The following is a 15,214-nucleotide window of genomic DNA, read 5'->3' on the forward strand; positions in this document are numbered from 1 at the left end:
TGACAGACGCCATGAACTGGAGGATGATAAACGATTCAAAATGTCAACAGCTACTTCCGCAGTTTTTCTGTTACTTTCCAGACCGGTTTCACGAACACCTAGAAACTTCACAGAGAGAGGGGAAGAGAGAGAGAGAGAGAGAGAGAGAGAGAGAGAGAGAGAGAGAGAGAGAGAGAGAGAGAGAGACAGAGAACACACCAAGAGCAGTGCAGTACACGTGTCAGTAAAGGACAAAGAATCATACACTTATAATCTTCGCTAACGACAGTCTAATATCGACAATCAATGTTAGTTTCCTCACATGGTTTCCGTCTGTTGCAACTGATTTCCTCGCTCCCACACAGCTTGCATGTGTGTGTGTGTGTGTGTGTGTGTGTGTGTGTGTGTGTGTGTGTGTGTGTGTGTGTGTGTGTGTGTGTGTGTGTGTGTGTGTGTGTGTGTGCACGCACGTGTGTTGTGTGTATGCGTCTGTGTGTGTGCGCGCGCGCGCGTTTGTTTGTACGCGTGTGTTTGTGCGTGTGTGGTTGTGTGTGTGTGTTTGTGTGTGTATGCGTGTTTGTATGTGTATCTGTGTGTTTGTTTCTATGTATGTATGTATGTATGTGTGAGTTTGTGTGTGTGTGTGTGTGTGTGTGTGTGTGTGTGTGTGTGTGTGTGCATGTGTGTGTGTGTGTGTGTGTGTGTGTGTGTGTGTGTGTGTGTGTGTGTGTGTGTTTGTATATATGTATGTATGAATGTGTGAGTTTGTGTGTGTGTTTGTGTGTGTGCATCTCTGTGTGTGTGTGTGTGTGTGTGTGTGTGTGTGTGCGCGCGCGCGCCTGCGCGTACGTGTGTCGGGATGCATACATTCTTAGGTGTGTGCACACGTATGTGTGTTTGAGGGTAGCGGTTGGGTGTGGGATGTAGGGCGCGTGTTTATTTGTGTTTGTGTGTGTATTGTGTGTGTGTGTGCAGGCGCACGCGCGTGTGTGTGTGTTTGTGCTTGCGTTTCTCTGTGTGTGCATGTGTGTGTTTGTATGTGTGTCTCTGTGTTTGTTTCTATGTATGTATGTATGTACGTACGTATGTATGTATGTATGTGTGAGTTTGTGTGTGTGTGTGTGTGTGTGTGTGTGTGTGTGTGTGTGTGTGTCTGTGTGTGTGTGTGTGTGTGTGTGTGTGTGTCTCTGTGTGTGTGTGTGTGTGTGTGTGTGTGTGTGTGTATGTATGTATGAATGTGTGAGTTTGTGTGTGTGTTTGTGTGTGTGCATCTGTGTGTGTGTGTGTGTATGTGTGTGTGTGTGTGTGTGTGCGTGTGTCGGGATGCATACATTCTTCGGTGTGTGCACACGAATGTGTGTTTGAGGGTAGCGGGTGGGTGTGGGGTGTAGGGCGCGTGTTTATTTGTGTTTGTGTGTGTATTGTGTGTGTGTGCACATGCGCGCGCGCGCGTGTTTTTGCTTGCGTTTCTCTCTCTCTCTGTGTGTGTGTGTGTGTGTGTGTGTGTGTGTGTGTGTGTGTGTGTGTGTATGCTCGGATGTGTGTAAGTGCGTGTGTATAATATGTCTTCGTGTTGAGAGAGACAGTGAAAGAGAGGGGGAGAGAGAGAGGAACTCATACAAATATACGGCGACAGAGAGAAAGGAAGAGAATGTATATATATAATGAAACAGCGAAATGAGAAAGTATGACTTTATTTCAAATGGTGAACTCATTCAAAGTCAGTGCAAAATAACTTTAAAGTTTTCTGTTATCTTGACCTCTGCGTGTCAGTTACTGGTATGCCGGACAATTAATGGGTCAGATTACAGTCAATGACATCACCATTTCTGGGTGCATGTATACAGAAAATCAGACGAAGTTGGGAGATTTGGATACGGATACGGATAATTTATTCAACAAAATTCACTGCCCCTCTTGAAGGGGTATACAAAGTCATAGCAAACAGACTGATCAAACAAAGTGAGGTGGGCTACAAATATCTAGGACACTGAAGAGCGTATACTGAAGGCGTTATGTAAGAACTGGCTAACTGCCTTTCAACATCCTCTTGAGACAAAACCATTAATATAATCAGTCAGATTACAGATGTTCGTCCACGACATTTCAAGGAAGTGAACCTTGACATAACTCGGGACAGGGACACTGAAACAAACTGAGCTCCATTTCCTTGTGCATTTTTATACGATGGACATCACACGCCACTTTTTCAGTCTTCTTTATTCCGATGCAGATGGACAAGAATATTAGACATTCCAAATCTAAATCTTGTTAGGAGGGATGACGTCACTGATGACGATGTTGGGAGAGAGAGGCGGGGAGGTGGGGGCATGTGGACGCTGAACTCTGAACTCAGAATGGTTTTGTAATGGAATCCTACACAGAACAGGTCACACAGGTGACCATAATTTTTATTATTCACGTACGGAGGACAGGGGAGACTACCACACCCAATGGCCACGTGATAAAACAAGACGCCATTTTCGCCTCCACCTCCACCCTGACGGTGTTCTCTGTCCTCATCCATACACACGTATTCCGTTCTGCCCTTGTGGCCGTGATGCCCAGCCACGAGATGTCCCCGATACTGGGTGGTCCACCCGTCAGGACAGGTGACGGTAGCGGGGATCATCAGGATGGTTGACTGAGGTGCCCGCATTAGGAGCACACGACGTCCTGGTTATGATGTCCTCTGATGTGCTCATATTCTGCACCGTACAGACCAGCATAATATGTTGGGAGACTCCCGTTGTCAAGCTGTGGTTCCATCACCAGACACAGGTAGTTGGAGCCACCGCCACTTTGATCAAACGATGACCCCCCAACAACTCCTGAAACGAAAACCATACACAGATATTTGACCCTCATTGTCAGGACATAGTACATTAGCAGCATGAAGAGCCGCCAAGAAGAAAGGTGAGAGGTTTGATCACCATACACTCTCCCCATGCTGTCATCCTGATCACCATACACTCTCCCCATGCTGTCATCCTGATCACCATACACTCTCCCCATGCTGTCAGCCTGATCACCATACACTCTCCCCATGCTGTCAGCCTGATCACCATACACTCTCCCCATGCTGTCATCCTGATCACCATACACTCTCCCCATGCTGTCATCCTGATCACCATACACTCTCCCCATGCTGTCATCCTGATCACCATACACTCTCCCCATGCTGTCAGCCTGTTCCAACCTGACCACCACCACTGACTTTATCAAGTGGAACACTGAAGAGTTATTCTCTGATTAGGTCCTGTCTGTGTAAAGAGGGTAATTACATCCTGTCTGTGTAAATAGGGTAATTACATCCTGTCTGTGCAAAGACAGTGATTACGTCCAACGTCCTGTCTGTGTAAAGAGGGTGATTACGTCCTGTCTGTGTTATGAGGATGATAGGTCCTGTCTGTGTAATGAGGGTGATCACGTCCTATGTAAAAAGGGTGATTACGTCCTGTGTAAAGAGGGTGATTAGGTCCTGTCTGTGTAAAGAGGGTGATTACGTCCTGTGTAAAGAGGGTGATTAGGTCCTGTCTGTGTAATGAGGGTGATTACGTCCTGTCTGTGTAAAGAGGGCGATTACGTCCTGTGTAAAGAGGGTGATTAGGTCCTGTCTGTGTAATGAGGGTGATTACGTCCTGTCTGTGTAAAGAGGGTGATTAGGTCCTGCCTGTGTAATTAGGGTTACGTCTTTTCTGTGTAATGAGGGTGATTAGGTCCTGTGTAAAGAGGGTGATTAGGTCCTGTCTGTGTAATGAGGGTGATTATGTCCTGTCTGTGTAAAGAGGGTGATTAGATCTTGTGTAAAGAGGGTGATTAGGTTTTGTCTGTGTAATGAGGGTTACGTCCTGACTGTGTAATGAGGGTGATTACGTCCTCTCTGTGTAAAGAGGGTGATTAGATCTTGTGTAAAGAGGGTGATTAGGTTTTGTCTGTGTCATGAGGGTGATTACGTCCTGTCTGTGTAAAGAGGGTGATTAGGTCCTGTCTGTGTAAAGAGGGTGATTAGGTCCTGTCTGTGTAAAGAGCGTGATTACGTCCTGTCTGTGTAATGAGGATGCCAATGGTTCACAAAATGTATAAGTCATGAGGAAATTGTCATCCAAGTCGATTTAATGTGTATCCCCCCCCCTCTCTCTCTCTCTCTCTCTCTCTCTTTCTCTCTCTCTCTCTCTTTCTCTGTCTGTCTGTCTGTCTGTCTGCCTCTGTGTGTGTGTGTGTGTGTGTGTGTGTGTGTGTGTGTGTGTGTGTGTGTGTGTGTGTGTGTGTGATGGCAGACAGAGGAAGATAAAAAGACAGACAGACTGACAGGCAGGGAGAAAGAGGCAGTCAGATACACCAGGAACTCACCAGAGTACACAAGGGAGGTGCTGTTCGGGCACATTGTTCTCCCTCACCTCACAAACGTGGATCCTGCAATGAAAAGACAAACGCAGGCAGCTCTCATTAGGTCCGTGCATGCCAGCTAGAAAAAAACATCAATTCCATGTGGTTTTAAGATGCGAAATAAATAACTGTCTTGAGTGTGTGGAGCACCTGAATGTATTTTAGCGAGGTAGCCACTCTCCTTCTCCTGTTTTCTTTCACTGCTGGCCTGCGGTCATCGCTGATCATTGCTGACACATCGTGCATGATGGGCGTGTTCGTGCTTCCACAACCCATTGAATGATGTCGTGGATTACGGGATCTTTGACGTGCGAGTTTGAACCTATACATGCGTATGCACATGAAGGAGATCAAGGCTTTAACCAGTCAAAATCGGGATCGAACCCATGACCCTGAGATTGAAATGCCAACTCTTTAACCACCCGATATCGTGCCCGTCAATCTGGAATTATTAGTTAAAAAAAAAAACATTTTGAAAGTTCTGTTCGAGTCTTTTTAAAGGATGTCTTGCAAAAAGAAAAATGAATCGAACATTCATTTTGTAAAAAATATTGTACAATAAAAAGCAATTTCAAAGCTGTATTCGAATCTTTTTAAAGGATATCTCGTAAAAAGAAATATGAATCGAATCAATATTATTGTGTTAGATATTGAAGAACATTTCTTATTTAGAGGAACATTTCTAACAGTGTCTTTCTTCTGGAATCTTTCCAAAGAAATCACTGAGACATCTGCTTCGCGTTTTTCACACCTTCTGCAGTATGCCTTCATACTCACCAGCACTGGGCCTCAGGGAACGGATCTGTTCATCTGAAATCTGCAGCTGTTGGCGGGTCCTGTTCAGTTCTTCCTCCGTGGTCTTCATCTGCTGCTGGTTTGTCTTCATCTGCTGCTGGTTTGTCTTCATCTGCTGCTGGTTTGTCTGCAGCTGGTGCTGGTTTGTCTGCAGCTGGTGCTGGGTGCTGTTCAGTTCTGCTTGGAAGTCAGGCATCTGCTTCAGGTCTTCCATCACTGCACTGTCAAGTAAGAACACACATGTCACAAATTGTTCTTGTTTTTTTCTCCTGTAATAAGCGCACTCTCTCACACACGCACTAACACGTTGTGCTTGTTTTGCTTTGTTGCTGGTGGTTCAAGGGGGGCGGGGTTGTACAAAGTTCTTTCATTTTTCCACGAACCCCTATTAAAAACACTCATGTGCTTCAATTACCACCTGACGTGAATTACTTGGAATTCTAACATTCTACCTTCATTTCAGGGGGTCCAATCTCTTGTTATGGCCAATGTTATGTCTTTACCATACCCATCAAATCAGTGATATCAATTTCAGGATCTTCAACATTAGTATTTGATCCTCAGCATTGAGAACACACAGATATAGACACAGATACACACACACACACACACACACACACACACACACACACACACACACACACACACACACACACACACACACATACACACGCGCGCGCGCGCGATTTAGGTATTATGATCAGCGTTTGAAGCATCAGGCGATGCCTAGACTCGAGCCATGGACCACAGGGACCGACCATCCGGTTGAAAGACCGACGCACGTGTGTGTGTGTGTGTGTGTGTGTGTGTGTGTGTGTGTGTGTGTGTGTGTGTGTGTGTGTCTGTGTCTGTGTCTGTTTCTGTGTTTCTGCAAGAGGCACGTTTAAAGAGGTTTGGAAGTGTGACAATGTGTATCGAGTATTCTTTTTCCCTCACTCACCAAGTACTACTGGTATGCTACTCCAAACTTTGGTACTGGGAGAGCATAATTCTAGCCACCTGCATAATATTTCAACAACAAAAAAGATAGATAAGTTTACACTGTGCATTTTCACTTTTCTTTTTTCTGATGATTATGCTTTTGTAGAAACATAACGGTACACACACACACACACACACACACACACACACACAGAGACAATGGACACAATCGTAAGTACATTGGTATGGTCACACACACACACACACACACACACACACACACACACACAGAGACAATGGACACAATCATAAGTACATTGGTATGGTCACACACACACACACACACACACACACACACACACACACACACACACACACACACACACACATATATATATATATATGTGTGTGTGTGTGTGTGTGTGTGTGTGTGTGTGTGATCATACCAGTGTACTTACGATTGTGTCCATTGCTTGACGCTGTCTTGCAGTTTCTCAAAGGCTTCCTTCAGCTCTGTTATCTCTTTGTTCGTCGTTGCCTCTCCTTCTGTCAGCTCGTCCTCCACACGGCGTCGTTCTTTGGCCAGCTTCCCTTTCAGCCAGGTTACGTCCTCATCCAACTCTTCCTCCAGTCTGTCATCGCCTTCCTTCCGTGCGTCCTTTTCGTGTGTCAAGCCCTCCTGTAAGTGTGAATCCCCCTCCTGGAGCTGTTCTTTCAGGTTGTTGTAAAGTTGCTTCACTCGTTTTTTGACAAGAGTCCCCATGCTCCACGAAATCCCGCAGCAGTGGAATGTCTGGTTTGCAGTTTTATAGATGAATAGAGTGACACCTGAACCATGAATATTGCATCTTAATTAGCAGAAATTATGACAGCCTGCCAATGACAGTTTTTGTTCAATGAAAGCAGCCAATTCATCAAAATGTTAAGTGCTAGTTTACAAACTTGTTCCATAACGATGCTGCGTATATGGTGGTCATTATACTACGCAGTAAAAACCCAATTGTTATTGTATTACAAGTGAGTCAGAGGTCAGAAGTCAAAGATGCATGCCAGTGAGTCAGAGGTCAGAAGTCAAAGATGCATGCCAGTGAGTCAGAGGTCAGAAGTCAAAGATGCATGCCCAATACCACACATCGGTTTTCCCACGTGATTTTCACTACCGGAAGCAGGCAAGCAGACATGGGTCAAGGTGAAGAACTGATTCTTGGACTGGCATCAGTATGCTGAAGGTCATGCAGACTTAGCAAAGGTGAAGGTCTGTCAGGCCACACTTGTTCCGGATGGCAGACAAGATGGCTGGGTGAATGTGACATCACTCAAATATCGGCCATTGTGTCAAAGTGATAGGGAGCGGGGAGGGGGGGGGGGGGGAACGAGAGAGAGCAAGAAGCGAAGAAACGGAAGAGCAAGCCCACTGGACAAACTATCACCCAATCAGATTTGCTGACACAAACGAGCACAATAGATGCTTTGTTTCCTCGTGACTGACACCATTTCAGACAACACCTACATGCCACCCACCCCCACCAAAACCACTACCACCCCACCTCTCCTTCCTCCCACTCCTGGTGCACCTCACGACAGACTGCACACAGGAACTGTGCTTCACAACACCAACACCCCACGCACTGAGCAGCGTGACGTCACCATGAGAGCGAAAACTGACAGGACGTTAACCCCTTCACTGCTGCTGACAAGCATGCTCTTCAGCGAAGGGCTGGTACCTCACTGATATAAGACAGGGTGTACAGTGACCGTTCTGTTTTTGGATTTCTTCCTCTTGGGGTCATGTTACAGTTAGATCACTGGAAAGTACACAGAGCAGTGACTGCAGTTATAACTGATGCCACACTTATTTTCTTTCGCCAACGTTCAGCAGTCAGGGGGTTAAAGCCAACTCTACTTACCTTGGTTCACATCACCCGCTGTGCAGGACGTCAACAGGAAGCAATGCCACTTGACCCATGCCTTCTGCACCAATCCACGTGCCTGGACCCATAGATACCAGGGGATCAGTGTCTATGATCTGGCGGCATTGTGGAAATGCCACTGTCCCGTCATTGGCGGAGAGCGGCAGGAAAGTAGACTGTCTGCCAACACCCTTTGTTTCCATGTCAAGGGTGTTCATCTGTGCATTCCAACCAATTTATTTTTGGCACATACAACATTTGCCACTTCCAGAACAAGAACTGTTGCATGGAGATTTCACTTGCCGCCAGACCAGAGCGTGAAACAGCTGTGGCAACGTCTGGTGTTCTCGTTGTCTCTGTCTCTCTCCATTCCTTTCTCTCAGACTGTATCTCTCTCTCTCTCTCTCTCTCTCTCTCTCTCTCTCTCTCTCTCTCTCTCTCGAATGAGCATGTACATTTTATGTTCAAGATTGTGTAGAAAATAAAATGTGTTCGTTCATTCACGGGAATATTTGCACATATCGTATCATAATCATTGTTGGAGGAAGGAAGCATTTCAATGACGACAAGTGAGCAGGAAGTTATTGGTTGTTAGAAGGGAAAGAGGGTTTGTGTGTGGGTGGGCAGATGCGTGCGTACGTGTCAGTATGTGCATGCCTTTGTGTGCATGCATGCGTATGTGTGTGAGTGAGAGAGAGAGAGATGGGGGAGGGGTGTGAGAGAAGGTTTTAGAGAGAGGTTTGGGAAAGAAGTGAGAGCACGAACACGCATACACGCATGCATAATCATACAGCGTTCACATTTACATACATATTTCTCTCTCTCTCTCTCTCTCTCTCTCTCTCTCTCTCTCTCTCATTCCATGTCTCTATATGTGCCTTTCTCTTCTTCTCCTCCTCCTTCTGCAACTCTCTCTCAATATTGTGAGTTTTTGTGAGTTTAGTGTCCGGCAGAACAATTTGAGACAGTGTTTCCATACTTTGTGACTGGCTGTGACTTTAACAGACAGTGTTTCCATACTTTGTGACTGGCTGTGACTTTAACAAACAGTGTTTCCATACTTTGTGACTGGCTGTGACTTTAACAGACAGTGTTTCCATACTTTGTGACTGGCTGTGACTTTAACAGACAGTGTTTCCATACTTTGTGACTGGCTGTGACTTTAACAGACAGTGTTTCCATACTTTGTGACTGGCTGTGACTTTAACATCAGTAACGAAGACGCTATGGTGATCAGCTGTTGTTTCCATGCCAAAGGCAAACTTCACTCTGCATGAGAGACGATGGGCCTGAACAGAAATCCACAATGATATGTTTTATTTCTGTTGGGGGTTCGAACGTAAGACCTCTTCGTCTGTCCACGAAGCTAATTGTTGGCCATGACTGCTGGCAAGATTTTGTGGCACACGACAAGTTGATAAGAGTCCAGTTGATCACTCCTCCTGTCCCCCTCGTTTGAAGTGAAATCATATCGATGGGCATTCCATCGGCCTTCCAGACTCACTTGTGTTACACTTAAAGAATAATAATAATTTTAAAAATCTAATCGTTAAAATGTGTTCTACGTTTATTAAAAAGCTTCGGGGTGTAAAAAAAAAAAAAATAAATAAATAAAAAAAATAAAATAAAGGCCTGAGCGCAGATTCGAACCCGGAATGTTCGGGTGGAAAGAAAATTGTCTTTGTCACTGCAGTATTGCAGTTCCAAAGAATGACGTTCCAAAATTAACATTTAAGCATGCTTTTTTAATGGCGATAAATCGACTGCGGAATTCGAAGTGATAACGCTGTTTAAATCATGTCATTTTGGTGTATCTCGGGCATTTAAGAGTTCTTTAAAGTCCGCGGTAAATGAGACGTTGCCATCGCGGCAATCACACTGCAACATTTAGCCGTTTTCCCTGGATCTAGATAGATGTACAAATTTAGTTAAACTCGCCGGGAAGTACGAATTACAATTTCTCTTTTATGTTCATTCAAGTTAACTGAGTATCCACTTTAAAAGATTCATATGCAGTAAACAGGTCGTTGATGTAGTCTGTGTCACTGTATGTCAGTGTTCTGTCCAGAATTTGTATTTCTTTCCATTTAATTGCGAACAAGAAAAACGAGGTCACGCCGTCTTCTTACAAAGCATCGCCAACGATACTGCAAGTGGGATGCAGTAATATGTTGTTTTCGGTATCCCAGAAATGGCCTCAACGATATAAACACGGTTTAATTCGGGAGACTTACAAACTAATATTGGTATGACTGTGAATATTTTTTTCCTATTTTAAAGCCAAATTTGGTATTGACGGACAAAGTATTTCCAGAGAAAATGGTAATGTTAAAGTTTACCATGGACACACAGACATACAGACAGACAGACACGCACAGAGACAACCAAACACCAGCTAGGTTATAACGTTGACTCACTTTGTTTACACAAGTGAGTCAAAAGGCTAAAAATGAATTTCTTGACTTCCACTACACACACACTCTTTCTCAAATAGGCTGAACTGGACCTGACCACAATAAATTCGTTCGTTCGTGTTCGTTCTCGTTCTCATTCTCTCTCTCTCTCTGTTTTCTATGGATACCATTACACCACTGTCTGTATTCTGAGCTCGAGGCACAATTGTTTATTTCTACTCTCAGAGTTTTGTTTCGATATGCATAATGAAACGTCACACAAGCAACATGAATGATGACAATGAAAGCTGTAAAGCAAATGACGCACACATGTTTGTTACGTATCATTGCTACAAATCGTATTTTTGACTGGAAATTAACAAACAATGAGGCCAGGAGATGAACTGACTAACAAATAGTAAAGAGTGGTAACTCTCTCCATTTACAAAGTACACAACTTCAAGTCAGTGTTGCTTACGCTACCGATTCAGCTAGCACACGGGTAAATAAAAGGTACATTGGAACAAACCCAGACACTTCCTCAAAAAGGAAGTGCCGGGCCTGTTCTTATACCGATCATCTGACATGTGTACACAGCAGCAAAGACAGAAAAAATGTGCAAACACATTAAAATACTTTTGACGTTTGGTGTTCTGGAGTGGCATTCGATGATTTAAGCGGCAGGTATTTTAGCTCTGAACCTGAGTGTGCAGGTGAGAATATGATAACCTAGGGATATATATTATAGTGTTTTAGAGTGGGAGGAGTATTGTTATCACTTAAAGCTGGTCATACACTTAGAGTTAAACATACTTTGTTTTCAACATGATTGTAAGATTTCTTGTCTGTAGAAGGGCATTTCTGTAAATCGCTTGAATGAAATAAATGAATATAACCTGATAACAGATACAATGAGAAACTAGATAATCTTGCCGTGTGCGTGCCAGTTACTGGTATGCCGGACAATGAATGGGTCAGATAACAGTAATTATCGACACCCGCCAGTATTTCCTCACAATCCAAAAAGGACAAGGAAGACTGGCACATGAGCGAAAAGATAGCAGTAGACAGTAGGCCTACATCAAAACAACGTTTTACATTTATAGAATTGTAGAAGTACAGCACACTCAAAACCTAAATAATAATTATACATAAAACCACATAATTATCAGAACTTTCTCTCACACAAACTCTCTAAGAGAGAGAGAACCCATCACGTGATTTAGGTTTTATGCCATGAGAGCATTAAATTGACCGAACTAAACCACATGTCACTTCACACACACACACACACACACACACACCCACCAAAAAAGAAGAAGAAGAAGAAAATGCATAATCATCACAACCAAAGGAGTCAAAATGCTTACATAATTTTTTGTCCATCCAACTTAAAGGAGTACCTACTGAACAGGTGAGTGATAATTAAGTTCGTTGATTTATAACAGACGATAATCTGTCTTAGAATCCTCACATGAATTCCCTGTGCAAAATGGCCGCCTCCCAAAAACATATCAATTCTCCAGATTCAAGCATTTCCTTGACCTATCACGGATTTTTTTTTTTAAGTCCATAAGCAGTCTCAGGCATCAACACTATTGGGACTCTACCAGTGTCGATACAGTGAACTCATTACTGAACCTTCAGAAACGCGGAATGAGGCTGGTACTTCTTAAAAAGACTTCACACCTGGACTCAGACTTTTAGCAAGCAAATATTTTGTCATTGATCTGTAGCTTAGAGTACAACAAAGAAATCAGAATGCACAAGATTTTACAGGAATGCACTATAAACATTAATATCATTAAAAAAAATCACCTATCAGTCCATCAGGAAATACCCAAAAAGTCCACATCGAAGATTTGATTTTAAACAATCCAGTTTGTCTTACTCAGGCGGCGCCCTGTGAAATTCACTTCCAGGTGTGATTAAACGACACCATTGTCCTTTCACCTTAAAAAAAACATTACCTGTCCCACCTTATGCCATAATGTTTGATGCCTTGTTCACATGTTGATATCATTTGTTTTACTGTTGCCTGTGAAGCTAGCCCACCTGTTGTTTGTATTATTGCATTGCCTGTTCTTTGCTTCCTTGTGTTTGCGGTGTGTGTGTGTGTGTGTGTGTGCAGTGCTGTTCGGTTGACTGCAAAGGAGGTGCATGAAAATTCAATAATCTGTATATTTGTATACAGCTATTTCTGTTTTGGTTTTATTTTGATTTTCCTTCAAAAGACTGACAAAGTGCATTGAGTTTCGCTGCTGGCGAGGCATCTGCTTAGCGGATGTGGTGTAGAATATATGGGTTTGTCTGAACGCAGTGACGCCTCCTTGAGTAACTGAAATGAGCTGTCTGGCGCCTTCCAGTTACTTTTGTATCTTTTTACATTCTTTTTTTGTTGTTGTTGTTGTTGTTGTTTTGTTTGGGGGTTTTTTTGTTTGGTTTTTTGGTTGCTTGTTTTTATGTTGGACACGTGCTGCTGTCAAAAAGTACATCTCTGTACCGAATTAGCTCATAGCCCATGTGTGTGTATTCGTGAATTCACTCTCATTTTCTCGCCATATGCTTCTTTTGCTACTGAGTAATATTCTCCCATATATATCTCTATGAATATACTATGCAATATACTACGCATCGTAATATTTTGATGTGTGTGTTTCTTATCTCTATGATTTATGTTATATGCTTATGCCTTGTAATTTGTATTATTTAGCATCGTGCAGTGTAGACCCTGAACAGCGCAGGGACTGGATGTGGAAAAAGTGCACTTGTGCTCATCTATTATCCTCAGATACAAATAATTTTGTCTTGTCTCTCTCCCCTTCTCTTTCACTCCCAGCTCTCTCAATATTGCTGTTGTCCAGTTTTTAGTGTCATATGTGATATTAATAATGAATATACAATTGTGACTGTTTAGTATCATATGTGATAGTCATAATGGATATAATATGATTGTGAATGTTTAGTGTCATATTAATATATATTGTAACTGTATATTAATATAGTAGACCATACAGCACACACCACAATTGCCCATTGTGGCGGCACAGCACAGCGTGGAAGAGGTAACTGAGCGAGGAGAACAGCAACAGGAAAGTAAATAGGAACTTTGGTCCCTGTGTATCAGCAGGCATTGTTTCAGCGATCTGTTGAACAACCTTGACCTGTTTCACTTACAGTCCAAATGTAGCGCTGGATCCATGTCCATGTGAACGACACAACGAAACTACTGTCATGCATCCTGTACTTCTGTTATCAAGACAACAATCGCTTCATTGTTATCCAGTGCTGTTTCTCTTTGTCTCTCTCTCTCTCTCCGTCTCTCACTATAATTTTTTCTAAGATATATTCTTTACCATTCCAGTAGAACTACTAGTATGCTAATGATCCATTTATGTAAATGTGTATGTATCTATGTATATGTGCATGTATGTAGGGTACAACTGAAATAATAGATTTTTGACCGGTTGTGTATGAGTTCAGTTCAGATCGGTTACTCAAGGAGGCGTCACAGCGTTCGGACAAATCCATATACGCTACATCACATCTGCCAAGCAGATGCCTGTTTTTTTGTTGTTGTTTTTTTGTGTGTGTTTTTACGTTTGTTTGTACAGTAATTTCTTTGTACTCGTCAACAGTTTTCAAAAACTGGACTTCAAGCACGAACGTTTGGTACACCACATGGATCTGTTCCTCCCCCCCCCCCTCCCCCTCCCTTCCTTTTCACTTTATATAAATGACATCCCATCATATCAAAAGTTTATGCAAGCTCTTTGCAGATGATACATCTGCTCATTCAAAACATTCTGATTTCAATCGATCATCTGTTAATCTACAAAAATAATAAACCTGATCAGTTTATGTAGGCCTACCTTCACAATAATCTTTTTTGAAAACCCAAAATCTGTCTCCTCCAATCAACTTCTTGTGCGCGACACAGTGAGAAATCTCAGCATCTTTTTTTTTCTTCTTTTTTTCAATTACTTTATACTTTATTTTAATGCTGACGTGGTTGCACCCAACATCATCTCCACTCCCCCTTTCATAGTTAAAGAGAATGAAGTCAGACTCCACTTCAGTCGTCTGAAAATCAGAAAAGCCGCTGGCCCTTAAAACATCTCACGAGGCCTTTTGAGGAAGTGTGCAGTCCAACTATCTGTCTTCACTGACATATTTACCATGTCCCTTCAGTCATGTGTGGTGCCACACTGCTTTAAGAAATCAGCAATCATTCCTGTTCTAAAGCAAGCACAGCCTAGTCGTTTTAATGATTATCGTCCCGTAGCCTTAACATCAGTTGTCATGAAAACATTTGAAGGGTTGATTCTGCACTTCCTAAAAACCTGCATTCCTCCATCTTTTGATCCCTTTCAGTTCGCCTATAAAGCTAACAGATCAGTTGAAGATGCCATTAGCATAGGTCTCTGCTGCGTCCTCAGACATCTCGAAAATCCTAACGGCTATGCTAGGATCCTCCTTTTTATTGACTACAGTTGTGCATCCAACACAGCAATACCATAAAAACTATACTTTAAATTGAAAGACCTCTTGCTGCCTGAATCAAGTTGTGCATGGATCCTAGATTTTCTAAGATGCAGACCGCAAGTTGTTTAAGTTGGTGTACTTCTCACTCGTCAAGTCACATTGTCGTGAGTTCGCTCACGGCGATGCGTACAGATGCTAATTCTCTACCCAGCAGTTGCGCTGAAGAAGCCGGCCGGATCGCCGACGAAAGCTACGCAAGTGAGTAGCCTTCTTTGACTCAGAGATCGGTTTAACTTGGTAGTCATTAAGTTGGTGACCTCACTTCCTCCACCTGTATTCTCA

At 43.1% G+C, this 15,214-nt stretch overlaps 1 protein-coding gene across 1 annotated transcript; it reads right to left on the reverse strand.

Annotated features, from left to right (window-relative positions):
- Window positions 1-2,636: 2,636 nt before the first annotated feature.
- LOC143289485 (uncharacterized) lies at window positions 2,637-7,309 on the reverse strand. Its single transcript, XM_076598469.1, has 4 exons — window positions 6,543-7,309; window positions 5,146-5,384; window positions 4,333-4,395; window positions 2,637-2,810 (listed from the first exon to the last, which is right to left on the reverse strand). The coding sequence occupies exons 1-3, from the start codon at window positions 6,845-6,847 to the stop codon at window positions 4,376-4,378; spliced, it is 564 nt and encodes a 187-aa protein (XP_076454584.1). The 5' UTR covers window positions 6,848-7,309; the 3' UTR covers window positions 2,637-2,810; window positions 4,333-4,375.
- Window positions 7,310-15,214: the final 7,905 nt, after the last annotated feature.

Source organism: Babylonia areolata, chromosome 14 (genome assembly GCF_041734735.1).
Source record: "Babylonia areolata isolate BAREFJ2019XMU chromosome 14, ASM4173473v1, whole genome shotgun sequence".
In the NCBI taxonomy this organism is placed as follows: Eukaryota; Metazoa; Mollusca; class Gastropoda; order Neogastropoda; family Buccinidae; genus Babylonia; species Babylonia areolata.

Excerpts from the sequence above, each read along its gene's own strand:
- LOC143289485 (XM_076598469.1), bottom strand. The coding sequence starts at position 6,847 with ATGGGGACTCTTGTCAAAAAACGAGTGAAGCAACTTTACAACAACCTG. Across the intron at positions 5,385-6,542 it reads GTCAAGCAATGGACACAATC|TGCAGTGATGGAAGACCTGA; the intron begins GTAAGTACACTG and ends CTTACTTGACAG. Across the intron at positions 4,396-5,145 it reads TTCCCTGAGGCCCAGTGCTG|GATCCACGTTTGTGAGGTGA; the intron begins GTGAGTATGAAG and ends TTTTCATTGCAG.